The 27,849-nt window shown below is 42.2% G+C and overlaps 2 protein-coding genes across 14 annotated transcripts in view; both read right to left on the reverse strand.

The window, feature by feature from the left end:
- DNAH1 (dynein axonemal heavy chain 1) overlaps positions 1 to 7,589 on the reverse strand; it is a 157,140-nt gene extending 149,551 nt beyond the window's left edge. For 2 of the 4 annotated variants that reach the window (XM_085861166.1, XM_085861165.1), the window contains exons 1-2: positions 7,532 to 7,586; positions 3,863 to 4,038 (exon numbers count right to left, since the gene is read on the reverse strand). In XM_085861166.1, the coding sequence (XP_085717292.1) occupies positions 3,863 to 3,985 (123 nt within the window). In that variant the 5' untranslated portion in view covers positions 3,986 to 4,038; positions 7,532 to 7,586. Of the gene's footprint in view, positions 1 to 3,862; positions 4,039 to 7,531 lie in introns of all 4 variants that reach the window. The other 2 variants (XM_085861167.1, XM_085861164.1) reach the window with 2 other exon arrangements.
- A 2,474-nt stretch (positions 7,590 to 10,063) lies between these two features.
- The window catches only part of LOC147010180 (cGMP-inhibited 3',5'-cyclic phosphodiesterase 3A-like), an 82,541-nt gene continuing 64,755 nt past the window's right edge, over positions 10,064 to 27,849 (reverse strand). For all 10 annotated transcript variants that reach the window (XM_085862645.1, XM_085862642.1, XM_085862644.1 and 7 more), the window contains 11 exons: positions 19,211 to 19,293; positions 18,839 to 18,939; positions 17,030 to 17,122; positions 16,736 to 16,847; positions 16,282 to 16,374; positions 15,973 to 16,190; positions 15,500 to 15,703; positions 12,542 to 12,607; positions 12,118 to 12,213; positions 11,120 to 11,288; positions 10,064 to 10,709 (listed from right to left, as the gene is read on the reverse strand). In XM_085862645.1, coding sequence (XP_085718771.1) covers positions 10,636 to 10,709; positions 11,120 to 11,288; positions 12,118 to 12,213; positions 12,542 to 12,607; positions 15,500 to 15,703; positions 15,973 to 16,190; positions 16,282 to 16,374; positions 16,736 to 16,847; positions 17,030 to 17,122; positions 18,839 to 18,939; positions 19,211 to 19,293 — 1,309 coding nt within the window. In that variant the 3' untranslated portion in view covers positions 10,064 to 10,635. The remainder of the gene's footprint in view (positions 10,710 to 11,119; positions 11,289 to 12,117; positions 12,214 to 12,541; positions 12,608 to 15,499; positions 15,704 to 15,972; positions 16,191 to 16,281; positions 16,375 to 16,735; positions 16,848 to 17,029; positions 17,123 to 18,838; positions 18,940 to 19,210; positions 19,294 to 27,849) is intronic.

Genomic DNA, 27,849 nt, shown 5'->3' on the forward strand with positions numbered 1-27,849 from the left:
ACACACATTACTAACCATGTACACATCATGAAACATATAAACATAATTAACGATCCATACACATTACTAAACATTTATACACATCACAAACATTTTAAAACATTACTAAACTTAGACACTCTACTAAACATTGATACACATTACTAAACATTTACACACATTATAAAACATATTACTCAACATTTATACACATACTAAACATATACACATTACTAAACATTTGTACAAATTACTAAACATTTATACACATTACTAACCATTTACACACATAACTAAACATATACACATGACAAAACATTTATTCACATCACAAAACATTTATACACATTACTAAACATATACATTTTACTCAACATTTATACACATTACTCAACATTGATACACATTACTAAACATATACACATTACTGAACATTTATACACTTACTAAACATATACACATTACTATATATATGTACACTTACTAAACATATACACATTATGAAACATGTACGTATTACTAAACATTTATACACATTACTAAACATTTACACACAAAACTAAATATATACACATTACGAAACATTTATACACATTACTAAACATATTACTCAACAGTTATACACTTACTGAACATATACACATTACTAAAAATTTGTACACATTACTAAACATTTCTACACATTAATAAACATGTACGTATTACTCAACATTTACACACATTACTAAACATTTATACACATTACTAAACATATACACATGACAAAACATTTATTCACACCACAAAACATTTATACACATTACTAAACATATATATTTTACTCAACATTTATACACATTACTCAACATTGATACACATTACTAAACATATACACATTACTGAACATTTATACACTTACTAAACATATACACATTACTATATATATGTACACTTACTAAACATATACACATTACGAAACATTTATACACTTACTGAACATAAACACATCACTAAACATTTCTACACATTACGAAACATATACATTTTACTCAACATTGATACACATTACTAAACATATACATTTTACTCAACATTGATACACATTACTAAACATATACACATGACTAAACATTTATACACTTACTAAACATTTATACACTTACTAAACATAGACAGATTACCAAACATTTATACACTTGCTAAACATTTACACATCACCAAAAATATATATATATATATATATATATATATATATATATATATATATATATATATATATATATATATATATACTTACTAAACATACACACATTACGAAACATATACACATTACTAAACATTTCTCCACTTACTAAACAAATACACATTACTATATATATATATATATATATATATATATATATATATATATATATATATATATATATATATATATATATATATATATATATATATATATATATATATATATATATATATATATATATATATATATATATATATATACATACACTTACTAAACATATACACATTACGAAACATTTATACACTTACTAAACATAAACACATTACAAAACATTTATACACATTACTTAACATATACATATTACTAAACATTTATACACATTACTTAACATACACATATTATGTAACATTTATCCACATTCTAAACATGTACACATTAATAAACACTTATACACTTATGAAACATATTCACATTACTAAACATTTATACACATTCTTCATCATATACATATTACTAAACATTTCTACACTTACAAAACATATACACATTACTAAACATTTGTACACGTTACTCAAAATATCCATATTAAGAAACATTTATACACTTACTAAACATATACACATTACTAAACATTTGTACACATTACTCAACATATGCATATTACAAAACATTTATACACATTACTTAACATATACATATTACTAAACATTTATACACATTACTTAACATATACATATGTAACATTTATCCACATTACTAAACATATACACATTACTAAACATTTATTCACTTCTGAAACATATTCACATTACTAAACATTTATACACATTCTTCATCATATACATACTACTAAACATTTATACACATGACTAAACATGTACATATGACTAAACATATAAATATTACTCAACATTTACACATTACTAAACATTTGTACACATTACTCAACATATACATATTACGAAACATTTATACACAGAACTAAACATATACACATTACGAAACATATACACAACACTAAACATTTCCACATTACTAAATATTTATACACTTGCTAAACATATACACAACACTAAACATATACACATTACTAAACATTTCTACACTTACTAAACATATACACAATACTAAACATTTGTACACATTTCTCAACATATCCATATTAAGAAACATTTATACACTTATTAAACATATACACATTACTAAACATTTGTACACATAACTCAACATATACATATCACAAAACATTCATACACATTACTTAACATATACATAATACTAAACATTTATACACATTACTTAACATATACATATTATGTAACATTTATCCACATGACAAAACATATACATATTACGAAACATTTACACACATTACTAAACGTACATATGACCAAACATAAATATTACTCAACATTTACACATTACTAAACATTTGTACACATTACCAACATATACATATTACGAAACATTTATACACATTACTTAACATATACATATTATGAAACATTTATACATATTACTAAGCATATACACATTACGAAACATTTATACACTTATGAAACATATACACATTACTAAACATTTACACACTTACTAAACATATTCACATTACTAAACATTTGTACACATTCTTCAACATATACATTTTATGAAGCATTTGTACACATTACTTTGCATATACATATTACTAAACATTTATACACATCACTAAACTTTTATACACATTACTAAACATATACACAACACTAAACATGTAAACATTACTAAATATTTATACACTTACTAAACATATACACATTACTAAACATCTGTACACATTACTCAACACATACATATTACGAAATATTTATGCACATTACAGGACTTAACATATACATATTATGAAACATATATACACATTACTAAACATATACATTTGACTAAACATATGAATATTACAAAACATTTACACATTACGAAACATTTATACACATTACTAAACATTTATAAACATGACTAAACATCTACACATTACAAACATTTATAAACATTACTAAACATATGCACATTACTAAACACATGCACATTACTAAACATGTACCACCCCCGATATTATCAAATGGGCCAGCCACCACTCTCGCCCACACTCTGCATATCCTGCTCCTCACTCCCAGCCCCCCTCCCCTCACGTCCTCCCCATGCCCTACCCTCAATATTATCAACCATCCCAGTCATCGCACTCCCCCACTGATCTCCGTATTCTGCGCCTCACTCCCCGAACTCCTGCCCATGTACCGCCCCCAATATTATCAAACGTCCCAGCTACTGCTCTCCCCCCACTCTCCATATCCTGAGCCTCACTCCCAGCCCCACCACCCTCACATTACATCCTCACTCCTCCCCATGTAACGCCCCAATATTATCACGCATCCCAGCCACCACTCTCCCCCACTCTCCATGTCTTGCTACTCAATCCCAGCCCTCCTCCTTCACATCACGTCTTCACTCTTCCCCATGTACCACCCAAATATTATTAAGCGTCCCAACCACCACTCTCCCCTCACTCTCCATCGGCTGATACTCACTCCCAGCCTCCTGCCCAGCCTCAATCCTCCCCATGTCCCATACTCTCTCTTCCCTACGCCTGGTCCCTCATCATTCCACAGGATTGGTAGTTACCTTGGGATGACAATCCTTGAGGATCGTGTGTGAGAAGACCACCGGTGTTTTTCCACGGTGCCAGGGTGGTTGTGGCGGTGCTTTTCTGCCAGAGTAGTTTCGTAACTGCTGCCATGGGTCCATCCTGTGGTGTAATCAGAGTGTCCATTGAGTCTGGGAGGTTGGTGGTTCAAACTCTGTCTGAGACATATCAATTAGACTTTAGAAATGGTATGTGCTGTTTTCTTGTTTGACATTCAGCAAGGACAGAGCACGGACAAACAACCATATGTTGGCAACCATTTGCGCAAGCTTTGATAGGCCGTGGGGCCTCCTTTTGCATTGAAATCCCTTCATAATATTAATTACCTTCATCATCGCCATGAATGTGGGGCCACTTAGAGGTTGGAGATCTTTGAGTGAAACAGTTCACCTTATTTATATTTCGTTCATATATGTCATGGCTGTCTGAGACAAGTTAGTTGAGTCGTTACAAACGTGGCTTTCAGATGTATAGTCTGGTTCGATTACCGAACCGACAACAAACTGCCCTCTTGGTGCCTGCCAGAGCAAGGCACTGCACCGGTGAGTACATGCTGCCCTTCGGAGGGGAAGGTAAACCTGCTGTTGCGTCTGCTAAGATTTGCTTGTGGATGTGGAAGATGCCAATTTACCTTTTAAAAAGAACAGGCCGTTTCGTGCCAGTACTTGGACCAATTTCGTGTCATAACCTCCTCCGTACGGACAGTAGACGGACACAGCCAGGTAAATTTGCTGAGAAAAAAAGCCAGCATGGCCATATATACCTAGCACATTGGGACAAATCTGAGTCCATACGTATTTGGAACTAAGAGTAAATTGAAGAAGGTTGATGCATTTTCAGGTACAATGGTGAACAAATCAAACCTGCGAATTATGTTAAACATTTGGGGATCACTCTTGATCCATGCTTATCTGATGAACATATTGCCAGTTCTGTTGTGGAGGAAAACTGGAGATAATTTCTACACAGACAGGCTGAGTTTCTTGATGAACAATCATGTAAAACTGCATGTTTGACTCTTATTTGATGTCACTTTGGATATTCTTGCTCATTCTGGTATTCTGCACTTTGGAAGGATTAAAATTAAAAACTTCAAATTCTGCAAAACAAAATGGTAACAGGATAAGGCAGATATAATAACAAGCAATAACAATAGGAAACCAATCATGCCTGCACTAAACTAACACCAGATACAATCACTCATCCACACAATTTACCGAGAAGTCTCACCAAAATCACGGTCCTCCAAAATCTCCAATTCTTCCAGGTGTCTATCTAATTCAAACTTATCTACTGTTTCTGCTGCCACTACCTTTCCAGGGAGGCAATTCCATGCATTAACTACTCTTTGAATAAAAGACCCTGACCTAACTACCGTCTTAATTCTCCTCTTCTTTACTCTCAGGCCCTGATCCTATAACTGTCTACTCTGTTGAATAATTCATCTTCACTTATTTTATCTCTACCTTTCATTATCTTAAACATCTCCATGATATATCCTCGTAACCGCCTCCTTTCTATTGTATAAAGCCCTGTCTCCTTCAGCCACTCCTCATAGCTGAGTCTACCAAGGCCCGGAATCAATATAGTAGCCCTGCGCTGAACCCTCTCTATGGCATCTATGTCCTTCCTGAGTTGTGGTGACCAAAACTGCACACAATATTCTAAATGTGGCCCTCACTAAATTCCTGTACAATGTTAACACCACCTCTTTTGATTTATCAATGATCCCGCTCCGAATACAACCGAAAACCCAATTTGCTCTACCTATAGCTGCCTACTTACCTCCTGTATCCATTACCACCCCCAGACCATTCTCCTGTGTGACATGCTCCACAATTACCCCTTGCATCCTGTAATCTCTATTTTCATTGTTCTTTCCCATCCCCAACACCTTACACTTGCTCAGGTTAAATTACATCTGCCAATCTTTTGCCCAATCAATGCAAGTATCAATACTTTCCTGAATCTGATCACCACCCCCTCTACTATCCACCTCACCTCCAAGCTTTGTCACAGGGAAAGAAGTTGTCAACAAGCCTCTGTTTACTCCGATAGTGATATAAATCAAACTCCAGTCCTGATATTTTAAACATAATAAATACCTTCTGCTTCTCCTTACTGGCGTTCCTTATCTCACGACTCAACCACCCTGGTCTCGTTCTGTTTCTAGTTTTACACCTCGTTGGAATGTACTTACTCTGCACTCGACACATTTGGTTACAAGTTTAAATTAATTTTCTCATCAAACAAGGACCTGGGAAAATAATTAATTGAAGACAGCTTTTTGAGTCGGATTTTCTGAATTGAGGGCTTTATGTATATTTGTTTCCCCTAAAGGAAATAATCTGAGCTCTATTAATTTTGGCCTTTTTGGGGTTTTCCTTGGTAAAAAAACCAATTCTTGTGTTTGTTTACCTCTTGATCCCACCATCTCCCTTTTTTACTTCTCCATGGATCTGTTTTTCTTGTTTTTTTATATCCTCGTGGAGGATATTTAAGTCTTACTCGCGTTGTTGTTCTTAATCTTCTTCTTGTGGACTTTTTTGTTTCACAGCCTACAGTTTTCATCGAAACTTCCTGAAACTTGGCATATATATGTAAAAATACCCTGCGCAGACAGTAACCATCTCTGATTTTGAAAATTCCTCCTAGAAAAAAAGTTATGACGTCAAAATATCTCCGCTAATGGAAATCGCCTAAAAAATTATCTCCGAAACTAGGCAAGCTTTTTGAATTTTGTTTGCGGGAATCGAACAGGGCATTAGCAGAGATGAATTACCACACAGATGATACATCACTATGACGTCATATCAATTTTTAAGACGTCATTCCTATTTTTTGACATTTTTTGTTTCACAACCCAGAGTTTTCATCGGATCTTCGTGAAACTTGCCATGTATATGCAGAAAGCCCACGCGCAGGCAGTAACCATCTCCGATGTTGGAAATTCTTCCGAGAAAAAAAGTTGACGTCATAATATCGCCGCTAATGGAAATCGCCTATACCATTATCTCCGAAACTAGGCAAGCTGTTTGAATTTTGTTTGCGGGAATCAAGCTGGGTATTAGCACAGATAATTTATCGCAAACCTGATACATCACAATGACGTCATATTCGTTTTTATGACGTCATCATTCAGAGGACGAGGATCTTAGCTAATTTGAGCTTGTTTTAAAGATAATTTGTCCACATTTTCTCTGACTTCCTTGTACTTTTTTATCCTGCCGTGTTTTAACCTTCATTCAAACGTTTCTGTGTAAAGTACGACTTGCTCCGAGATGCGGCGCCCCCTGCTGGCAGCGTAAACCACAACGTGAGATTTGTTATAAAATCGTATTAAGTGGAAAAGAAATGTTAAATAAAGGAGAAAGCTTTCATTCCTGCTGAGTTATCCGGCCGCTCCAAAATGAGAAAAGTTACACCAAATATTGCAATTTTCATTAATCCCTTTACCTCAGGGACGGCCACCACAGGTCGCTTAGCAACCGTCAACTCAGCGATTGATTATTTAATTGGTTGCAATCGTGACCATAATTACACAAGACTACATATGATGATAATGACAGTCCTAAATTGAAGAAAAAAAAAAACCAACTGACAGATCGATGTTAAACAAAACTTTTCGGCACGTTGATCGAACTCACGTTCCTGAATAAATCGGTTTCGGAGATGCTGAGGTAAAACGGCCTGTCCCGAGCAGGGAGAGAAATGGTACATTCCGAGTCGCAGAGGTCGGAGGGGGGGGGGATTGGGGAATTGTGGGCTGAAATGGTTCGTCCCGAGCAGGGAGGGAAATGGTACATTCCGAGTCGCAGAGGTCGGGGGGGGGAGGGATTGGGGAATTGTGGGCTGAAATGGTTCGTCCCGAGCAGGGAGAGAAATGGTACATTCCGAGTCGCAGAGGTCGGGGGGGGGGGATTGGGGAATTGTGGGCTGAAATGGTTCGTCCCGAGCAGGGAGAGAAATGGTACATTCCGAATCGCAGAGGTCGGGGGGGGGGACTGGGGGATTGTGGGCTGAAATGGTTCGTCCCGAGCAGGGAGAGAAATGGTACATTCCGAATCGCAGAGGTCGGGGGGGGGACTGGGGGATTGTGGGCTGAAATGGTTCGTCCCGATTAGGGGTGAAAATGTAACACGGCGAGTGCAGGATGATGACACATAGTGCATTGAAAATGTGGATTCTGAGGTGAGTGTGAAATAGTAGGTCCCAAGTTAGCAATAAAATGATAGATAGGTCCAATCGTCCGAGCTTTCCGTCCACTTCGACTCTTCCCTTTGTGGAAGTAATTTCCGCGCTGTTGGTTCAATCCACGAGCCTGACCGTTCCCGCTCGAATTTCAAGCAAGTGGTGCGTCACTATATGACGTCATCGCTCAGGAAACTGTGGCTCCGCCCCTCTTTTCCCGTTCATTCATTCCTTTGCCGATGTCGACAACAGTATAACTGTTGCACCACTGGCAGCGAAGAGGTGGACTGTACTTCCTCAGGAGACTCTTCGCAATGGTTGCATCATGTAACTCGGGGGAACTTTCCTGAAGCGATGTCATCTGTGAGAAGTTTCAATCCGCTGCCGGTAAATACTTCCTGATCCCCGACTCGATATCAAAATCCCCGATTCGTGGAAACAGTTTGAGTTTCTCGGCAGAAGTTTTTAAAATGTACGAACTATTGATTATATGAACGAGCATCGTACCCTCTTCTTCCATCGTACCTGCCGCATACCTTTATTTGGGCGGTGTATAGGCAACTGACAGCTGTGTATACAAACACACAAAAAAAACCTCTGAGTTACTTACGAACACGAGGTGTAAACATTCCTACTGCTTATAATTAAAATCACCTCACAGCCTGGACAACGTGGGGACAGGAACATTGTGGTGTAAATGTTGGAGACTTGTAATACCAGAGAAAACCTGCAGGTGGCGGCGACACGATACACATTTACATGGACAACTTGTGGCCCCCGTCCCCTTCCTCCTCCCCCAAGGCCACTGGCAAAGATAAAACCAACACGATGCATTATTTGGAGTCATGCTGATCCGATATAGCAAGTCTGGATGTAATTGGCCCAGAACTGTAGGAGGAGTAGCGCAACAAACATACACACAAACAAACACACACACAAAAACACACACACAAAACAAAACACACAAACCAGCACACAAAAACAAACAAACACACACCACAAACAAACCAGCACACACACACACACAAACAAACATAAACAGCATACACACACACACAAACAAACATAAACACATATACACACACACACACAAACAAACATAAACACATATACACACACACACACACACACACATAAACACATATACACACACACACACACACACACACACACACACACACACACACACACACACACACACACACACACACACACACACACACACACAAACATAAACACACACACACACACAAACACACAAACAAACAAACCAGCACACAAACACACACACACACACACAAACACACACACACACAAACAAACATAAACACACACACACACAAACACACAAACAAACAAACCAGCACACAAACACACACACACACACACACACACACACACACACACACACACCGTCCGTCCGTTAATTATAGTGAGGATTACCTCCACCATTGAAGGCGAACGGAGGTTACGTTTTCACCCCTGGCCCTGTCTGTTTGTCTGTGAGCTGGATATCTGAAGTTACGGACGGATTCAGACGAAACATGGTGGACAAGTTTGTTATGTGACGAGAACGAATGGATTCGATTTTGGTTCAGGTCCGGATCAGGTCCATCAATGGGATACAAAACGTAAACTGTTCAGCCTGGCGGAGGTATGCACTCCATCAAGTGCCGTTCTACTTACCTCCGCCACAGAAGGTGGACGGAAGTTATGTTTTCAACCCCTGTCTGTTTGTCTGTATGTGAACAGGCTATCTCAAAAAAGTTGTGGACGGATTCGGACAAAACCAGGTGGATGAGTTAAGTAGGTGACGAGAACAAACCGATTAGATTTTGGAGGTCTGGATCCAGATCCGGCCTATCAGTGGGATACAAAACGTAAACTGTTCTACCTGCTGGAGGTATGCGCTCTACCGAGTGCCCTTCTAGTTGTCGATGAAATAGCATGAGTATAATGTCAATGGATAAAATAATGAAGCAAAATAAAACGATCCAAATTCTTTATTTCGATAAAATAAGACCCGTTTTAATGTCATATCGATTGAGCGTAATAGATACGATATTTGCATATCCACATTAGTCATGTCGTTTTCAAAAAAAATATTATAGATTATAAACAAAGGTGAGTACAGGTGTGGAATACTGTGCTTTTTATCCCTTTGTGAAAATATAAAATACAGTGAGCGTGTGTCGCAGAGAATATTACTACATAAGATGTACCATACAGTAATAGAGCAGTTCAAGCAACCTCCAAAAGCACATCCAGCATACTTGATCCACGACGACCCCTTCGTGCGGAGTTGATGACAATCCGAAACCGACTCCAATGCGGATGCCGTCCCTCGTCCGGGCCGTACGGGCCTTGCCCTGCACGAAGCCCCCATGGATCATCGTGACGGCAAGGTAGGCCCAAGATGCGGGGGAAATAATAATGTGAGGTGCGAGGCTTCGGTCCTGCTTTTTGACCCAGTACCAACAGTAGCTCCAACAAGTCCCATCACAGTCATGTTGCACCAGTCTGTCCTCTCCCTTCCTCGCAACCAATCGTTTTTGCAGCTCTACTTGGTGGAAATTGTCCGTTGCCACATCTCGTGGTTTTCTGCAAGATGCTCCATCAGAGGGAAAGTTGGCTCTGCGCAACAGTGAAAGTACAAGGTTGGAATGTTTTGGGCCTGGACCACTCTAAATAGAAAATAGTAACAGAATTCAAAAAAATAAAAAAATAAACAAAGTTCTCAATCCTTTTATTATCCTCCACCCCTCTATAAACCCCCCCCCCCATTTATACAGGTAGTGTTTATGTCCGCGCAACCGCAAACAAGAGTCGGCTTAACATCCCCTCTGGAGGACCTTGTGCTCCAAGGTGCGCCACACTTGAATGGAAGTTTTAACTCGATTCCCCTCCAGGAAGGACTGTACAACTTGGAGGTGAACATGCTACCAGCTGAACTCTCCTTTAGTGCTCACCAACCCGAACGAGTTTCCCCAAACAGGCAAAGACACACCAAGAAGAGGAAAGACGGGCGCGCGAGGTAAACACACCGTCTTGGTCTGGCTCGTGGTGACCGGGCATGAGTCCGGCAGAGCAGTAGCTGCATGCAAGAGGCCGTACAATGTGCGAGATAAACGATTCCTGCAGCTGGGCCAGCGCAGGAGAGGCTCGATTCATGAATGGGCTGACAGGTAATCCCAAAGTCACTTCCTCATCGCCCTGGAGAGGGTACCAGAGAGAGGTGGGAAATAAATGAAGCAATGATAAATAATACATATACCGGTGATGGTTTGTGGAATGTCATCAAGTTGCATTCGGAAGGGAATCAGCACCACATTGTCCTCCAAAATGCAAAGTTTTTTTTCCTTGTTATTCAGTAAATACATTAGTTTGGTTATTATTTTACCAGAAAACACAGTGGACCGATAAACAGAGTATTTCCACAGGAAAGGATGAATGGATTGAATGACTGACTGGGCATGCAGTTCATCATCAATCAGGAGTCAGGAAAGCATTGTACAAATCCAGGGAGGGGGAGGGGAAGGGGTTGGGTGGATCGCTCAGATCACCCAGTCAGTCCAGTCGACCCATGGAGAAGAAAAGGGCTCAAGCGGATATGAAATACCTGGAACAAGTATTACAAATGGATGTGTGTGGTGTATTGACAAGCTCTGCGTTTGTGCTCGACAGAAAGTGATGTCGAATGAATAACTAGTCTTGCGGGTGAAGGCTTGTGTCAATCTGCTTCGACAGATTGGGAGAATAACGGATGGAATCGACAGGAAGTTGACTGAGGTATGCTAACCACTTTGGGAAGCAAGGAGAAGATGATGCTTCGGCTGTTAACCCTTTGTCAGAGCAAAATGATCAACAATCCAGAATCTCTCTTTTGCTCTGACAAAGGGTTAACACCAGAAACACCACCTTCTCCTTGCTTCCACGGCGGTTCGCGTACCTCGATCAATGTTCTGTCGATTTTATAAGTTGTTGGAAAGTGATATAATTTCACCATCCCTATTTCGAAGTACAAAAATGTGATTGTATTCACCTGTTGATAAAATTCACCCATAATGCCTTCTGTCCATTTAAGATGGAGCTCCTTGCTCTTGGCCGGTCCATTGATATCCGCGAGTTTGATGCAAATCTACAAAGAAAACAAAAATTAAATAAATTTGTCAGTCAGTCAGTCAGTCAGAGAGAGAGTGTGTGTGTGTGTGTGTGTGTGTGTGTGTGTGTGTGTGTGTGTGTGTGTGTGTGTGTGTGTGTGTGTGTGTGTGTGTGTGTGTGTGTGTGTGTGTGTGTGTGTTGCATGACCGTGATCACAGAAGAAGGAAAGGGGTCTAGGGCATGACCCAGAAGTTGAGATATAGACTGGTGTCCTATTAATGACTATTTATGGCCATAGTTGTTGATCCACATGTGACTGTGGAGTAGACAACAACCACATCAACAACAAATTACCAAACACATACCTGAGACACCAGCAGTCGGTCATCTTCATTAGACCAGTCGATCCCTGGTGCATTTTCATAGGCCACCTAAGAATAAGGCATTAAAGAACAGGGTGTGTAACGGTGTCATATACAGGAGACCTTGCATGGTGGACGTAAGTAGATTTAAATTCCTGGATTAACTTCTCAGTGTTTATTCGAGGGCCGTACCAAAAGTCATGAGCATCAGTGTATTCCACACGTTTGTGCAGAATATAGTAGAACACGAGTTATTCACAACATCTATCCACTCCAATATAAACACAGGCTCGGCGCATGCACACCACTGGTGTTCCCACAATCCATTGTCACAAAATGGCTGTCAATGACACCGTTTCGCCAAAGTGCAGTGATTGAATTCCTCGTGAAGGAGAACAACTCAGCTGCAGAAGGTGGGTGAAACACTTAATATACGGAAACAAAGACAGAGCCGATCAGCCACGCGTTTGTCGGCTGAGAAGCACCACGACTGAAAGCAACGAGCAGAAAGTTGATGCGCTCATTAACTGAGGACCAAAGGGTGATGGTTAGGGAGATTGCAGCGCAGTTTGGTATCGGACACCATGCCGTACAGGAGATGATAGTAACCTTGGAATATTGGAAAAAAAATTTTCACGTCGGGTTCCCCATTTACTTTCGAAGGAACACAAAAACGCACGCACAGATGTGTCATCACAGTTGCTTCAACGACATGCTGCCGAGGGCGATGACTTCCTGGTCCGTATCGCGACTGGTGATGAAAGCTGGTTTCACCATTTTGACGCAGAAAACAAGCAGCAAAGCATGGAATGGCATCATTCCACATCTCCAAAAAAAGAAGGTCAAAAGAGTAAGTACCCTCTGCCAGCAAAGTTGTGGGAACCGTCGTCTGGGATTCCGAGAGGGATGCATACTGCTTGATTTCCTGTCCAAAGGACAAACCATCAATGTGACCCACTACATTCAGACGCTCATGAAACTGAAATGTGCACTTCGAGAAAAACCACCGATGGAAAAAGCCGTCATTTTTCAAGATGACAACGCTAGACCTCATACTATGCATCTGACATTGGAGGAAATCTCAAAGAATGGTTGGGGAGTGGTCCCCCCCCCCCACCTGCACAGTCTGGACTTGACCACCTTGTACTAGCATCTGTTCGGGCCCTTGAAATATCATGACAGGCAGTCCAGATAGCCGTGCATAGCTGGTTGTGAAGTGTTGGAACGGACTTCGACCATAGCGGGATTTTTAAGCTCGAGCAGCGCTGGCAGAAATGCGTGGATCGTTCTGGAGATTTTGTGGAAAAGTAATGTGGTATGTCCAGCTACGACTCACAATATCAGTTTTCTTACATGTACCTTTGTTTTCCTGTACAATAAATGTGATCATGACTTTCGGTACGACCCACGTACAACTTGAGAAGTCACTGATACAAGAAGCAAGACGTCACAAACAATCCAGTTTGTTTATTGTACTAAGTTTGATTATCAACAATCCAGGATGTTCGTTGTACAAAGTTTGATTATCAACAATCCAGGATGTTCGTTGTACAAAGTTTGATTATCAACAATCCAGGATGTTCGTTGTACAAAGTTTGATTATCAACAATCCAGGATGTTCGTTGTACAAAGTTTGATTATCAGCAATCCAGGATGTTCGTTGTACAAAGTTTGATTATCAGCAATCCAGGATGTTCGTTGTACAAAGTTTGATTATCAACAATCCAGGATGTTCGTTGTACAAAGTTTGATTATCAGCAATCCAGGATGTTCATTGTACTCGGTTATATCAACAAATGAGGATGTTCATTGTACTCGGTCAAATCGTCAACAACCCATGCTGTCCACTGTACTCGTACAGCCTTTCAAAGTGAAAGCACAAGACACACCCTGTACATTATACACTATACCTACAATGCATTTTACTGCAGCAATAGACAAACTGGGGTGGCAAACATCTAAGTCTCACAAAACTGGAGGATTCTGAACTCAGAAAGTGTTGGAAATGTGAGACGACTGCTCAGGTAGAAGAGGAATTGAACCAAGTATGCCAATACGTTCCCAAGTCCGAGGTGTCGTACCATAAATGCAGATGTACAAACAATGGTCAAGTTGTCTTTCACAACCCCGAGAGATGCCATCTAAATCGCTGAGTTGGTGGGAACTGTTTAGTTTGCTTCTCGTTGGTAACCACACAACAAACTAACTGTTTTGCCACTGGTTGTGGTGATACTACTACTACTACTACTACTACTACTACAATTATTGCCACCTTGTGGGGTCTTTCAAGACCTGGCTGGTCAAGCCTGACATGCAAATTAAGTTCATTTGGGCATGAATTTGTAATTTGTTCAGGGTGCCACCACAACTCACCTCCCCTTCATGAAGGACACAGTGGGATCTTTAACACCCACCAAATAATGCTGACAGACGGGACACCCAACTTTACGTCCATCCTTGGGATGAGAACACACTATGCTTTGCCCTTCTGGTGAAAATCATGGGTGGTAGTTTATAATCAGGTCAGGATCTGAACCCAAGCTAGACAATCAAATGTGAGTGTGCACAACTGTATGATCCCCTGCAAAACTCAGTTTTACCGATGGCGGTGGTGACATGTGGTGACATCGTGGCATGCATGATGGAGCACTGGTCAGTTTTATCAATCAGGCGATGATGCTACACAGTACGGTGCTATTTTTAGCATTTTTGTCCTGCAAGATGGTCGGTAGTGAAGAAAGGGACTGCTATGGGGTGGAAGGGTAGTGTGGGGAGGTTGGGTTTGACTTTGTTGTCAAAACTCTCAGGAATGACCATTTTGAGTTCAACATCAACTGTGATGTGCACGACCGGATTCCTTTTCCAACTTGCTTTGAGCAAAAAGGGCGGCCGCACAAAACCTTCATTGGTGACATACGGTCAACCCGTGGAGGTCAAGGGGATGGACGGAACTGTATTCACCTTTGTGTTGAATTCCGACAAGAAGTCAAAGTGCCGTTTGAGATCGGTGGCCAGTATGGCTTCGATGACCAGGAAGCGAAAGCGTTTGAACTCTACGATCTCCAGCCCGGAGAGGAAATTGTACTCGGGGCGTGATAGCAGCAGAGACCAAGCAGCAGCCGCGTGGTGGTTCTCCAAAACTGACCGATCGTTGTACAGAATAGCCTGGGGTCAGGAAGAGGTGAAAATGAAGCACCGGCACCAGACTCAGAAAAAGCAAGAAAGCAAAAAGTTACGAAAATAAAAATTAACGCATACGCCATTATAACTTTTCTTGTTTTTGAATCTACACTTTATCCACTTTATGGTTTTAATGTTGAGGATTAATCGGTGCATCCTTTCCATCTCAAACAGACCACACACGATGTAATGTTGCTGACACACCGTCCTGTCGTCACGCGATAATGACACCGTGGGATCCATCCATACCTCACCTCAGGTGAGTTTGTTGCGACCAGAAAGGCATTAGTCTTGCCTGGGTGGTCATAATCGTGCATGGCGGCGGCAACGTACAACGCCATGAGCTCCAGAGCGGGCATGACAGCTGTCAAACTATCTTGTGTTACCATCCTCGGACTGTTCGAGCACAGTCGGTCGTGACTTCCCTGGGCATTCTCTTGGCTCCCAGAGGATGGGCAGCTGGTACTGCCATCTAATAGAGGGGATTGTGAAAGTATATCTCGAATATGACAATAAAATGTAGAGTACAAGATAATACAATTGATTTAAAAACAGGTAGAGACCTGAATCAGATGGCATGATAATCCCTGGGAGGGTCTGAGTGCTCAAGTACCATACGGCGTGTAGAACGTCAGCAGCATGAATGCGGTTGTGGTCTGTGCGAGAGAAGGGGTTTTGGAGGATAACAAAAGATACAATTTAATCTCAAAGGTGGCAATTACAGAGCAGGAGGTGATAAGGAAGCAAGGCAGCCCACCGTGTCCTCGACTTGTAAAATACATTTAAAATAAGACCCATGGGCGGTTTGCTACCGAAAGCAGATCGTCCGTTGTGAGAATTGCACCGAACGGAAGTTGTATCAGGATCTCATCCCGTTGGGAATTGAACCTATGAGCAGTCGGCTGGGCTATCTTGTTGCCTTAGCAACAAAAAAAACGAATACCCTGGCAATGACGATGTGCAAGGAAGAGAGAGAGAGAGAGTGAGGATAAGAACACAACAAAGTGAGTGCAGTACATGGTATGGTCTTGTATCCAGACTCCAGGGAGCGAAAAAACTTTAAGAAAGCATTGTGCGGGATGTGGAAGATATCAAAGAGACCACTCTCCCTGAAGATACGATACGCCACCTGGAAGGGAAGAACGGGGAGAGGGTCGAAGGATGTAAAATGAGCCTCGTTTGATATCTGCTCCCTCAATGATCGATCAAATAATGTCGAAGTCATTCTTTCTGCGAACAAGTGATTTTTTACTTCCACTCCTTCAACTGTCAGCCCCCCCCCCAACAACTCCCCGTAACCACCGAACTCACCTGGCTGAGGATGCTGCCGGTATGCCCGCCCGTCTGCTCTACGAGTGAGAAGATCGGGAAGTTCCATTTATAGAGCTGTGATAGCAGAGCTAGCTGGGAGAGGAAACACAAAGTAGAGCAAAGAATGAAGATTTCCTGCAGATGGACACGGTATGTTTGACAAATACAACTTGCTTGTGCTTTTCTTCAACAAAAACAAGTTTCCTTTCAAATGACATCGATTTGAAATGTCAACATCTCAAAAGCATCGCTGCACTCAATTCTAGACCAGGTGCATCAAAACACCCGCATACCATTGTACCGCAACGACCACATGTCCCGTGATGTGCTCCAACAATGAACCTTAAAGGATCGTCGGAACCGGGCTTCGTACTCCTCGGGCAATCTCAAATTCCAGGACATTTTCCAAAACTTTGGCGAGCATTTTCCAAGCCAATTTTAACAAATATTTAACCAATTGCCGAGACATGTTTTAGCCAATAAATGCCACATTCTTCGAGCACATCGGGCATTCAAATAAACGTCAGAAAGCATTTAGAAACTCGAACGAACATTTTTATTACGCACTGTGGTTGAAAAAAAACCAAAACAACAACAAAAAAAAACACCAAAATATGTCGAGCATTCCAGAGTCCAACAGCAGACGTTGTTCTTCGTGGAACATGCATGTACTCTTTACACATTTTACATTTACGTGCAAAACAAAACAATCACAACAATTACAGTTATAACTAGAACGGCACTCGGTGGAGCGCATACCTCCGCCAGGTTGAACAGTTTATGTTTTGTACCCCACTGATAGGCTGCATCTGCATCCGGACCCTGAACCACAATCTAATCGGCTTGTTCTTGTGACAAACCCAACCTGTGCCCCCAAGTTTCGTCTGAATCGGTCCATAACTTTTTGAGATATCCTGCTCAGAGAAGGACAAACAGACAGACCAGGGGTGAAAACATAACCTCCGTCCACCTTCGGTGGCGGAGGTAACTACGGCTTTCTCCCGACAGGTAGTCGTGTCCGTAAATGTCTTACAGTTCCTTACGCTTCCGTTTTGCACCTTTCCCGGGTGCATCGGCTTCGGTAATATGGTGTCGTGTCTATCGATGTCCCCCTGGCCTTCATGCTCGTTCATCAACAGGTGAGTTTGCTTCCTTGGAACTTACCTGCGGCTTTTGTTTTCTAAGACTACTTTCTACACGTGATCCAAATTTAGTGTTCTTTGACTGTTGGGATCCTGGGGAATACTGCAATCCAACTCGTCATTGCGGCTGCTCACCCAGGTAAGCCACAAACCTGTGCCGATGCTCACGTCAGCACAGATTTGCTGACTGGCACTTTACGTACGCGACCAGTTGTAGAAATGGCATCGTACGCAATATTCCAATAACAGTTGCTTTTGACTTCTTCTGTTTCCAATTTCAATTCCATGCCATTTATAGGCTTTTTGTGACAAGTTGGAAAGATACGACCAAGGCCTTGCGTTTCAGCAAACAAAATTCCATGCTTTTTTTGAAGGATTTCCAGGCCCAATCCTGAACCCGGTCGACCATACGTGAACAGATTTGGTGAGACAGAGAGACAAAGTTAAACGGTTGGACACAGTGACGGTTCACTCGAGGTGGCCATGTCTGAAGACGCAGCACAATGTCCACGCATCATGAACGGGGTGGACAGATGTGTTGTAAAAACAATACGTGCGTGAGGGACAAAGTGCCAAACATTGAGCGATTAAAGTCAACAATACAATATTATCGGTTAAACTGCTGAGAGGTTAAAAAAAAAAATAACAACAGTAGAACAGCCTGTACCTCTTCAGGAGCTTCTTCTTCGCTCTGGTGATCATCAAGTTTGCTTCCTTCGTCCAAGTGCGATTCATGACTCGAAGCACCATCAGAATCTCCGGCACTACCTGCATGACGATGAAAGGATGGCGTAACAAATGCAAAGAGACTATATACAGGTGGGTTTTTTTTGTTTTGTTTTTAAAAACAGTGATTATTTTGTTATTTTTTCAACCTCAGTGCACAAGTTTAATTTGGCTCTGCATCTGGATAGTGAGGAAATCAGCTAATCAGAAAGCTGGTAAGCACACTGTGCTTCACTCGGACGTGCCCTTTGGTTAAACTGTAACATTATCAGAGCACGATGGCATGGCAGGCAGACCGTGAGCCACAATGCACCTGTTTCTGTAGCAGGGCTCTTTGAAATCAGCTCAGCCTGTGGATCTGATTGACCGATGGGTTGGAGGCTCCACTTCCCGCAACTGTGCACAGCAAAGGATAACTATTACAACAAGAAATTACAATGATGGTCACATTTTTTGTCTTGCAGTATCGATACGAGTGAAACAGGACAGCAAACCTAAAACCTCCCTTTAAAGCCTCGATGTCAATACCTTGGTACGGTGTTGATAAAGTACCCTCGGTCACTCCGATACGAATGCACGTGATGCCGTTTTTCTTGCTCCATATCAGTGGAAATTGCTTGCATGTTCGTATGCATTAATGTATCGTAAATCACTCGTGATGTGCAACATCAAATGTCTAATCTGCTTGGGTATGTGGTATTTGGATGCAATGTTGAATCCTGTGATTGGTCATTTGAAACCGACGGCGAAACACACACACACACACACACACACACACACACACACACACACACACACACACACACACACACACACACACACGGTGAGGCAGAGGGCTGCCCATGTAGTGCGCAGAGTTGCACTGATCAACGCGTTTGGAACGCGGCCTGGCCTTGCAGGTTATTGGGTTTTGCTGACTCTGTCATGCCTCGAACCAAAAGCCGAGCTTTGGCGACTCCCTTCTTGCTAAGTTCCGCCTGCATGGAACCAAGTTTCGTGGGATCCAGGATCGTGTCGAATACAACGACTTTGATGGGAGCAAGAACCGAGCTGAGGACGGCAGCTTTGATGGGGAAGAGGGCCACACGGGGGGCCACCCAGAGTTGCGTCGATCGACATACGTTTGGGATGCAGTCTGGCACCCCGGCTTTGCCTTTTAGCTTGTTGGGTTTTGCCTACTCTATCCCATCAAGGAAGAATGAGACCGAGGAAGGACCGAGAAGAAGAAACTGAGAACAAGCATACCCCGGAGGCAACACGGCAGGTTTCGCAGATCTACATTGTTGCAACTTCAGGGATGGAGGGGGAAACAGAGCACGGATAAGGAAACGGCTTGGTCCATGAGTCGTGGTTCCTTGCTGGAGTGAAGAAGGATTCTTCAGGGCCAGGGAAGGTTCCGTTAAACAGAGCACGGATAAGTAGACGGCTTGGTCCATGAGCTGCGGTTCTTTGCTCGAGTGAAGATGAATGCTTCAGGGCCAGGAAGGTTTCATTAAACAGAGCACGGATAAGGAGATGGCTTGGTCCATGAGTCGTGGTTCCTTGCTGGGGTGAATATGGATGCGTCATGGCCAGGGAAGGCTCTGTTCAGTCTTGGAGACTCTCGAGTGGAGATAACCAGTGGCGACGGCACGTACACACGCACATTCATACATACATACATACATGAATCGTGATTTACACATACACATGCATGATTGTGATGATACATGCACATGAATGGTCATTTTAAGTGACATAATATACATATTATATACGCACGTTATGTGATCATAAGCATATTATACATACTAGCATATAAGACCCGTCGCTTTGCTGATGGGAATACCAATCTTTGTTGTGATGGCTAATATATGGGGCAATAACATAAAAGGATTTCTGGAAGATCCTATCCTCCATGCGGGGATAACCAGCTTCGCAAGTTGGCATTTGCAGTTTTGACACGTGTGCCCACGTACCCATGCACACAAACCGACCTTTATTTTAAAAAAAAATTTGTATCACAAACCTTCCAGGGAGTTCCCTGAATCCACCGTCATTGGTTTTACTGAAATCGGTTAATCCGTTCTTAAGGTATAACACGACAAACAAACAAACAGACAGACAAACACGGTTCCTGTTATAATATAGATGATATACACACAATTATGCTGATTGTGAAGAACCTGTCAAGCGTACCAAAAGCAATAAGTGAGCGGTTGCTGTCTGTTGGACTCCCAATCAGCAAAAACAGAAGTGCAACTATCATCAGTGCGTATGCCCCCACCATGACAAATGATGATGTCACGAAGGAAGCTTTTTATAATCAGCTCGATGAATTGCTGCGTCAAATCCCAAAGGATGACAAAATTGTTCTCCTTGGTGATTTCAATGCTCGGGTTGGAACAAACCACGCAGAATGGCCTGAAACACTTGGTCGGCAAGCTAAATTCCAACGGTCTATGACTACTATCAAATTGGAAAGAATATGGGCCGACGATTACCAATACTATGTTTCAGCTACTTGCAGCACACAAAACAACCTGGATGCATCCTCGAGCAAAACATTGGCACATGATCGACTATGCAATCGTACGGAGTCGTGATCGCAAAGATGTGACTATCACAAAAGTTATGCGTGGTGCTGAGTGTCAGACCGATCACAGAATGAGTCGAATGAAATTAAAGATGGTCATTCACCCAAAGATCAAAAAGTCCAGTTTTAAGGCAGTAAGAAAGTTGAATGCTTCGACTCTTAAGGTCAGCAGAAACCCGACACCAGCTGGCCGAAAAGATAAATGGTGAGCTTACTGCAAACCCAATAGATCCAAATGGCACAGTGACCAACGAATGGAATATCCTGCGTGACGGTCCACAACACATCAAAAATGATGCTTGGACTGAAAACCAGGAAACAACCTGACTGGCTCTCAGATAATTTGGTAATTATTCAGAGGATAATTGACAACAAAAACGAAGCATTTAGAGCACGGCTATCCAGTAACACACGATCATCGAAATTGAAGCTCCAACTTTGTCAAAGGCGGCTGCAAAATGAAACGCGAAAGTTGAAAGACCAGTGGCTGTCCCGAAAAGCCCAGGAAATACAACAATTGGCAGATCGAAATGATTCTAAGAATTTCTATGATGCCATAAAAGAACTGTATGGCCCTTCTGCACGTGGTGGTGCGCCCCTGCTATCTCAAGACGGCAGAAAATTGTTAACCAACCAGGCAGAGATAGTTGGTCGCTGGCAGCAACATTTTAACGAGCTCCTCAACAGACCATCGCATGTTGATCAGCGCAGCATAGACCAACTGCCTCAAAAACCTGTGATTCAGCATCTTGCGAATGAACCAACTGAACAAGAAATTCGGAAGGCTATCAATTTGTTATCAAACTGCAAGTCACCTGGTGAGGATGGGATTCCAGCTGAGATTTTCAAACATGGTGGCGAAGTTCTAATCACACGTCTGCACAGCCTCTGTTGTCATATTTGGCGAGACGAAGAAATGCCCCAACAACTGAAGGATGCTCTCATTGTTACTATCTTCAAACGGAAGGGCAGCCGTTCGGAATGTGGAAATCATCGAGGAATTTCCCTCCTAAGTTCATGCTCCAAAATACCAACTAAAATTCTTCAGATACGTCTCGTAAATTCAATTCGAGACGAAAATGTTTCGGAGTCGCAGTGTGGTTTTCGAGGTTACCGTGGTACCAAGGATATGGTGTTCTCAGCTCGCCAACTTCAGGAGAAGTGCATCGAGCAGAATATTGGGTTATATGCGGTTTTTGTTGACCTAACTAAAGCTTTCGATACAGTCTCACGTGTTGCGCTATGGCAAATTCTTCTCAAAATTGGTTGCCCACAGAAATTTGTAAGAGTGCTACAACAGCTACATGATGGAATGCAAGCTCGAGTGTGTGCTGATGGTAAGTTCTCCGAGGCGTTCAACATCAGCAACGGGGTGAAGCAAGGATGTGTTGTGGCACCTATCTTATTTGTGCTGTTCTTTGCAACCATGCTCAAGGAAGCCTTGAAAACAAATGACAACGGTGTTCACATAAAATTTAGAACGGATGGTGGCATTTTCTATCTGCGTCGACTCCGGGCTAAAACCAAAACCATTGACCTGCTTGTTAGAGATCTCCTGTTTGCCGATGATTGCGGATTATTTTCCCATACCGAGGAGGGCTTACAATCGTTCATGAATGCTTTTAGAGTCGCATCTTCTAATTTCAGTCTAACGATCAGCACAAAGAAAACGGAAGTCATGTATCAACCACCCCCAGGTGTTACACATCACTCGCCCACGATCCTTGTCAATGGAGAAGAGTTGAAGACCACCAAAACTTTCCCTTATCTCGGAAGTATCTTGTCTGATGATGGACAGCTTGACTGAAATTTTGTCAGCAGAATCTCCAAAGCCAGCTCCTCTTTTGGAAGGCTCAGAGAACGGGTTTGGAATAGCCATGACATTAAACTTGCTACCAAAATAGCAGTCTATCGGGCAGTAGTTGTTAGCACACTGCTATATGGAGCGGAGACGTGGACGGTATACAGTAGACATATCCGACAGCTTGAAGCTTTTCAGCAAAGATGCTTGAGAAACATCCTGAAAACAAATTGGGAAGAAAAAGTTCCGAATATCGAAATTTTGGCAAAAACAAAGTGCCGTAGCATCGAAAGCATCATCCGAAAGCGTCATCTGCAATGGTCTGGTCATTTAGTCAGAATGAATGACTTGCGTTTACCCAAGTCAATCTTTTATGGTGAGCTAAGAAATGGGTCCAGAAAGTTGGGTAAACCAAGGAAACGTTTCAAGGACATGTTGGCCGATACAATGAGGAAGTGTGATATCCCCGAGTCATCATGGGAAGAACTTGCCAAGAATCGTTCGCAGTGGAGGGGAAGAGTACACACCGGGGTGCAAAGGTTTGAGAAAGTTTGGGAGCATGAGATTGTGCAAAAGCGACTGCGGCGGAAGGATCCATCCAAGGCAGTGGAAACCGGTTTCGGTTGTGGTGTATGCGACCGACCTTGTGCAAACAAAGCTGGTCTCACTGCCCACAGTCGCGTCCATCGGCAATTGAACCAATCGACATAGTCGAAAACGACACGTCGTCCATTATACACACATACTGATATTGGATTAGACACATGTTAAATGTGGCATATATAATATATATATATATATATATATATATATATATATATATATATATATATATATATATATATATATATATATATATATATGTGTGTGTGTGACACACATGTTAAATGTGATATTATATATGGATGAGGGTTGTGGAGTAATGGCTGAAACCTGAATCCTGTCCAGGTTCCTCCTGATGACTCCATCTTTGTTCTTTACTTCTTCGGGTTCCTTCTTGGTCTTCCATTTCATACACACACATGCTAACGGAGGCGAATACCTTGAGACCAGGTAGGGAAGAATCTCCTGAAACCTACCCATGTGTGGAGATTGCTGTCGTCAACAGCAACTTGCGCATGCACGTGCGCACATACACACACACACACACACACACACACACACACACACACACACACACACACACACACACACACACACACACACACACACACACACACACACACAGAGTTCAATATCCCAGTTCCACCAAACTCATGGAAACATGAACCAAAAGTAACAATTGAAAACAAGGACATAATGCTCACGTACGACCTGATGATCCTGATCCCATCGAGCGTGAACAGAGAAAATAAAGTATTGTGACCGGATATACACTACCAGTGGATAGTTTTATAACACCTCCGTTTTTCCAGTTTTTACTGAAATTTATTCAGTTCAAGTCCAGTGAATAACCTGAAATGGTACAAAGCGAAGCGGTAAACTGCCAGAGGTTAAAAAAAGTTTCGGTGACGAAAAACTGAAAAATAATATAAATTTCAGACTTGTTAAAAAAGGCCCTTTTCAGGGAACAAGTAATGAGTTAGCAACTGCAGCTGTTCTGCAGCAATGGAAGTAAATTAAGCCTTGAAAATTGATGCAAACAATTCCTACAGGTGTCCCAACTTTTGTTGATGAGTTACAAACCCTTTGTCTGTATAAAAGCAGTGTTGGAACAGACTGGTTGCTGCACCCTCTGAAGCATTGTTTGGACAATATTGCACTGCAGGAAGTAGTATATTGCTATCATAATGGTGATAAAAAGACAATTAACAAAGGAAGACAGACAGACCATTATAACCCTAAAAGTGTAGGTCTTTCCTTTAGAGAAATTGCAAATGAGCCAAGGTGTCAGTGAGTACAGTTTCCTACACCAAAAGGTACTTGGAAACTGGAGGAAACTCTGACAGGAAGAGGTCTGGCAGACCCAAAGCCACAACACAATCAGAAGACAAGTTTCTGAGAGTCAACAGCTTGCGTGATAGGTGGCTCACAGGACAGCAGCTTCAGGCACAGCTTAACACTGGTTGAAGCAAGGAAGTCTCAGTTTCAACTCTGAAGAGAAGACTTCGAGCTGCAGGTTTGACAGGTCGAGTGGCAGTAAGAAAGCCATTGCGAAAATGGCAAAATAAGAAAAAGAGGCTTGCCCAGGCCATGAAGCACCGCCAGTGGACTACTGGAAACTGTAAGAAGGTCTTATGGACCGATTAATCAAAATTTGAAATCTTCGGTTCATCACGCAGGGTTTTTGTTCGCCGTCGAGTAGGCGGAAAGATGGTTCCTCAGTGTGTGACACCAACTGTCAAACATGGAGGAGGAAGCGTGATGATCTGGGGCTCTTTTGCTGGATCCAGAGTCGTCGACTTGCACAGAGTGACTGGCACCCTGAACCAAAAGGGCGACCACAGCATTTTGTAGCGCCATGCAATACCCTCTGGTCTACCCCTCGTTGGTCAGTGGTTCATCCTACAGCAAGATAACGACCCAAAAATACCTCCAGGCGATGTCAGAACTACCTTCGAACAAAAGAACAAGATGGTAGGCTTCAAATCATGGAATGGCCAGCACCAGTCTCCAGACTTAAACTCCATCGAGCTGGTTTGGGATGAACTGGACAGAAGGAAGAAAGCAAAGCAACCTACAAGTGCAACACATTCGTGGGAACTTCTGCAAGAGTGTTGGGAAGAACTTTCCGAACAATATTTGATTTCCATTGTGGAAAGAATGTCTCGAGTATGTTCGGCTGTTATATCTGCAAAGGGTGGCTACTTTGAAGAGTCAAAAAGTTTGATTAAATTTTGTTCAGCAAAACGATTCCATGATTTCGTTTTTATCTGCAATTGTTTATTTGTTCTCTGCTTTAATTTCAGAGTACATTGAAACATTAAACTGCTTAAATTTCAGTAAAGACTGGAAAAACGGGGGTGTTCTAAAACTTTAGACAAGTAGTGTAGTACTCTGATATAAAAAGGAAATGAAGGCATTGTTAATTGAAGTTTCAGTGCTCAGTGATTTTGGTGTCAATAACACAGAAATCAAGAAAATGATCAAATATCAAGACCTCAAGAATGAAGTGAAAAGATCCTGGAAGTTGAAGAATGCCAAAATTGTACCAGTAATAAGTGGAGCAATGAGAATGATGATGAAGAACCTCACAAAGATCCTTCAAACCATCCCTGGGAACATTACCACAAACTGACTACAGTCGGAGGTTTTCCGGGGCTCAGTGATGTTCCTGAAAAGAGTCCTCGGAACAAAACTCTGAGAACAAGAAAACTTCACAACTTAGACTATGATGATCCTTCACCGAAACGAAGGTGGACACTTCGAGTCCTGGGAGGGCTCCGTTCCACCTTCTGAAACCCAAATTATGGAGATAACAATCAACGTCACACCTATTTGAATGTAACATTGAATGCCACAAGTATCACACATTTGCTGTATTTAAGCTGAACTCATTGGATGTGTTCAGACTTGTCTAGACATGTTGCACTAATTGGAGGAATTAAGCCTTGTACCGATGTGTTGCACTCATTGGAGGTACTTGTTAGAGGCACCTTGGCTTGATGTGGTGTACCCATTGGATGTATTCGGCATTGTGTCAAAGAGTTGCACTCATTCAAAGTACTCGGCCTTGTCTTGTATTGAAGTGTTGCACTCATTGGAGGTATTGTTGTGGGGCCGAGTTTCGGTGGCGAGCACGACCGCAAGGTGGAGCAGTATCGTCGGCTCCACCGAACACCCGGAATTTATAGGTCGTCACCCCGGATAACTCCGGAGCCGACGGGTCCCTTCTCGGACCGAAGATCGCCAATAGGTCGACCGCGTGGGATAGGGTCGAGTGCCAATTTCAATTTACCTAAATACCCACGTCATCCAAACTACCGAGGAAATTCACCCTCGGCAGGATCTGCGCGATCCGGGCCGTTACCGAGCCGTACCCCGAGCAAAGAGTACTACAATCCTGCCGGGCCGATTGCACGATTACGGAAACAATGAAGCCTCCTAGTTCCCGTTCGCAGCGCGGCAAACCAATGCTAGAAACACAGAAACGAGCTGGAACATTTAACAATAGGAGTATTTATTTACAATAGGGGGAAGGGAACACACAAAGAGCAGAGCTATCACGACTATAAGAAATGCAAATTTACACACAAGCACTTATACAATTCTACTTGAAGACAGGCTCACACACAGACACACACGCACAGAAATGGACCAGGTCGGGTCTTTATTTAAGGCTTCCAGCTCGAGGAAAGGAGAGCTGGAGACCAGAGCCTGTGCTTGGACCTGTCCACCTCGTGTGGTCTTCCACTATCCGGCTCGGCGGGACTCGAACCCGCAACACAATGCCGCTCCAAGCACCAGGTACCGCGCTCTCCAACCGGCCACGCACCAATCGACCAACCGGCCACGCACCAATCGATCAGAGGCGACGATGATCCAGGACCAGACGAACCGGCCAGCCGGCGGGACTCGAACCCGCAACACGATGATGATGACCACTACGATGACGACGACCTCGACCTTTTACTAC

This window comes from Eptatretus burgeri, chromosome 17, assembly GCF_056783735.1.
Source record: "Eptatretus burgeri isolate ZD-2024b chromosome 17, Ebu_testis_v1, whole genome shotgun sequence".
NCBI classification, from domain to species: Eukaryota; Metazoa; Chordata; class Myxini; order Myxiniformes; family Myxinidae; genus Eptatretus; species Eptatretus burgeri.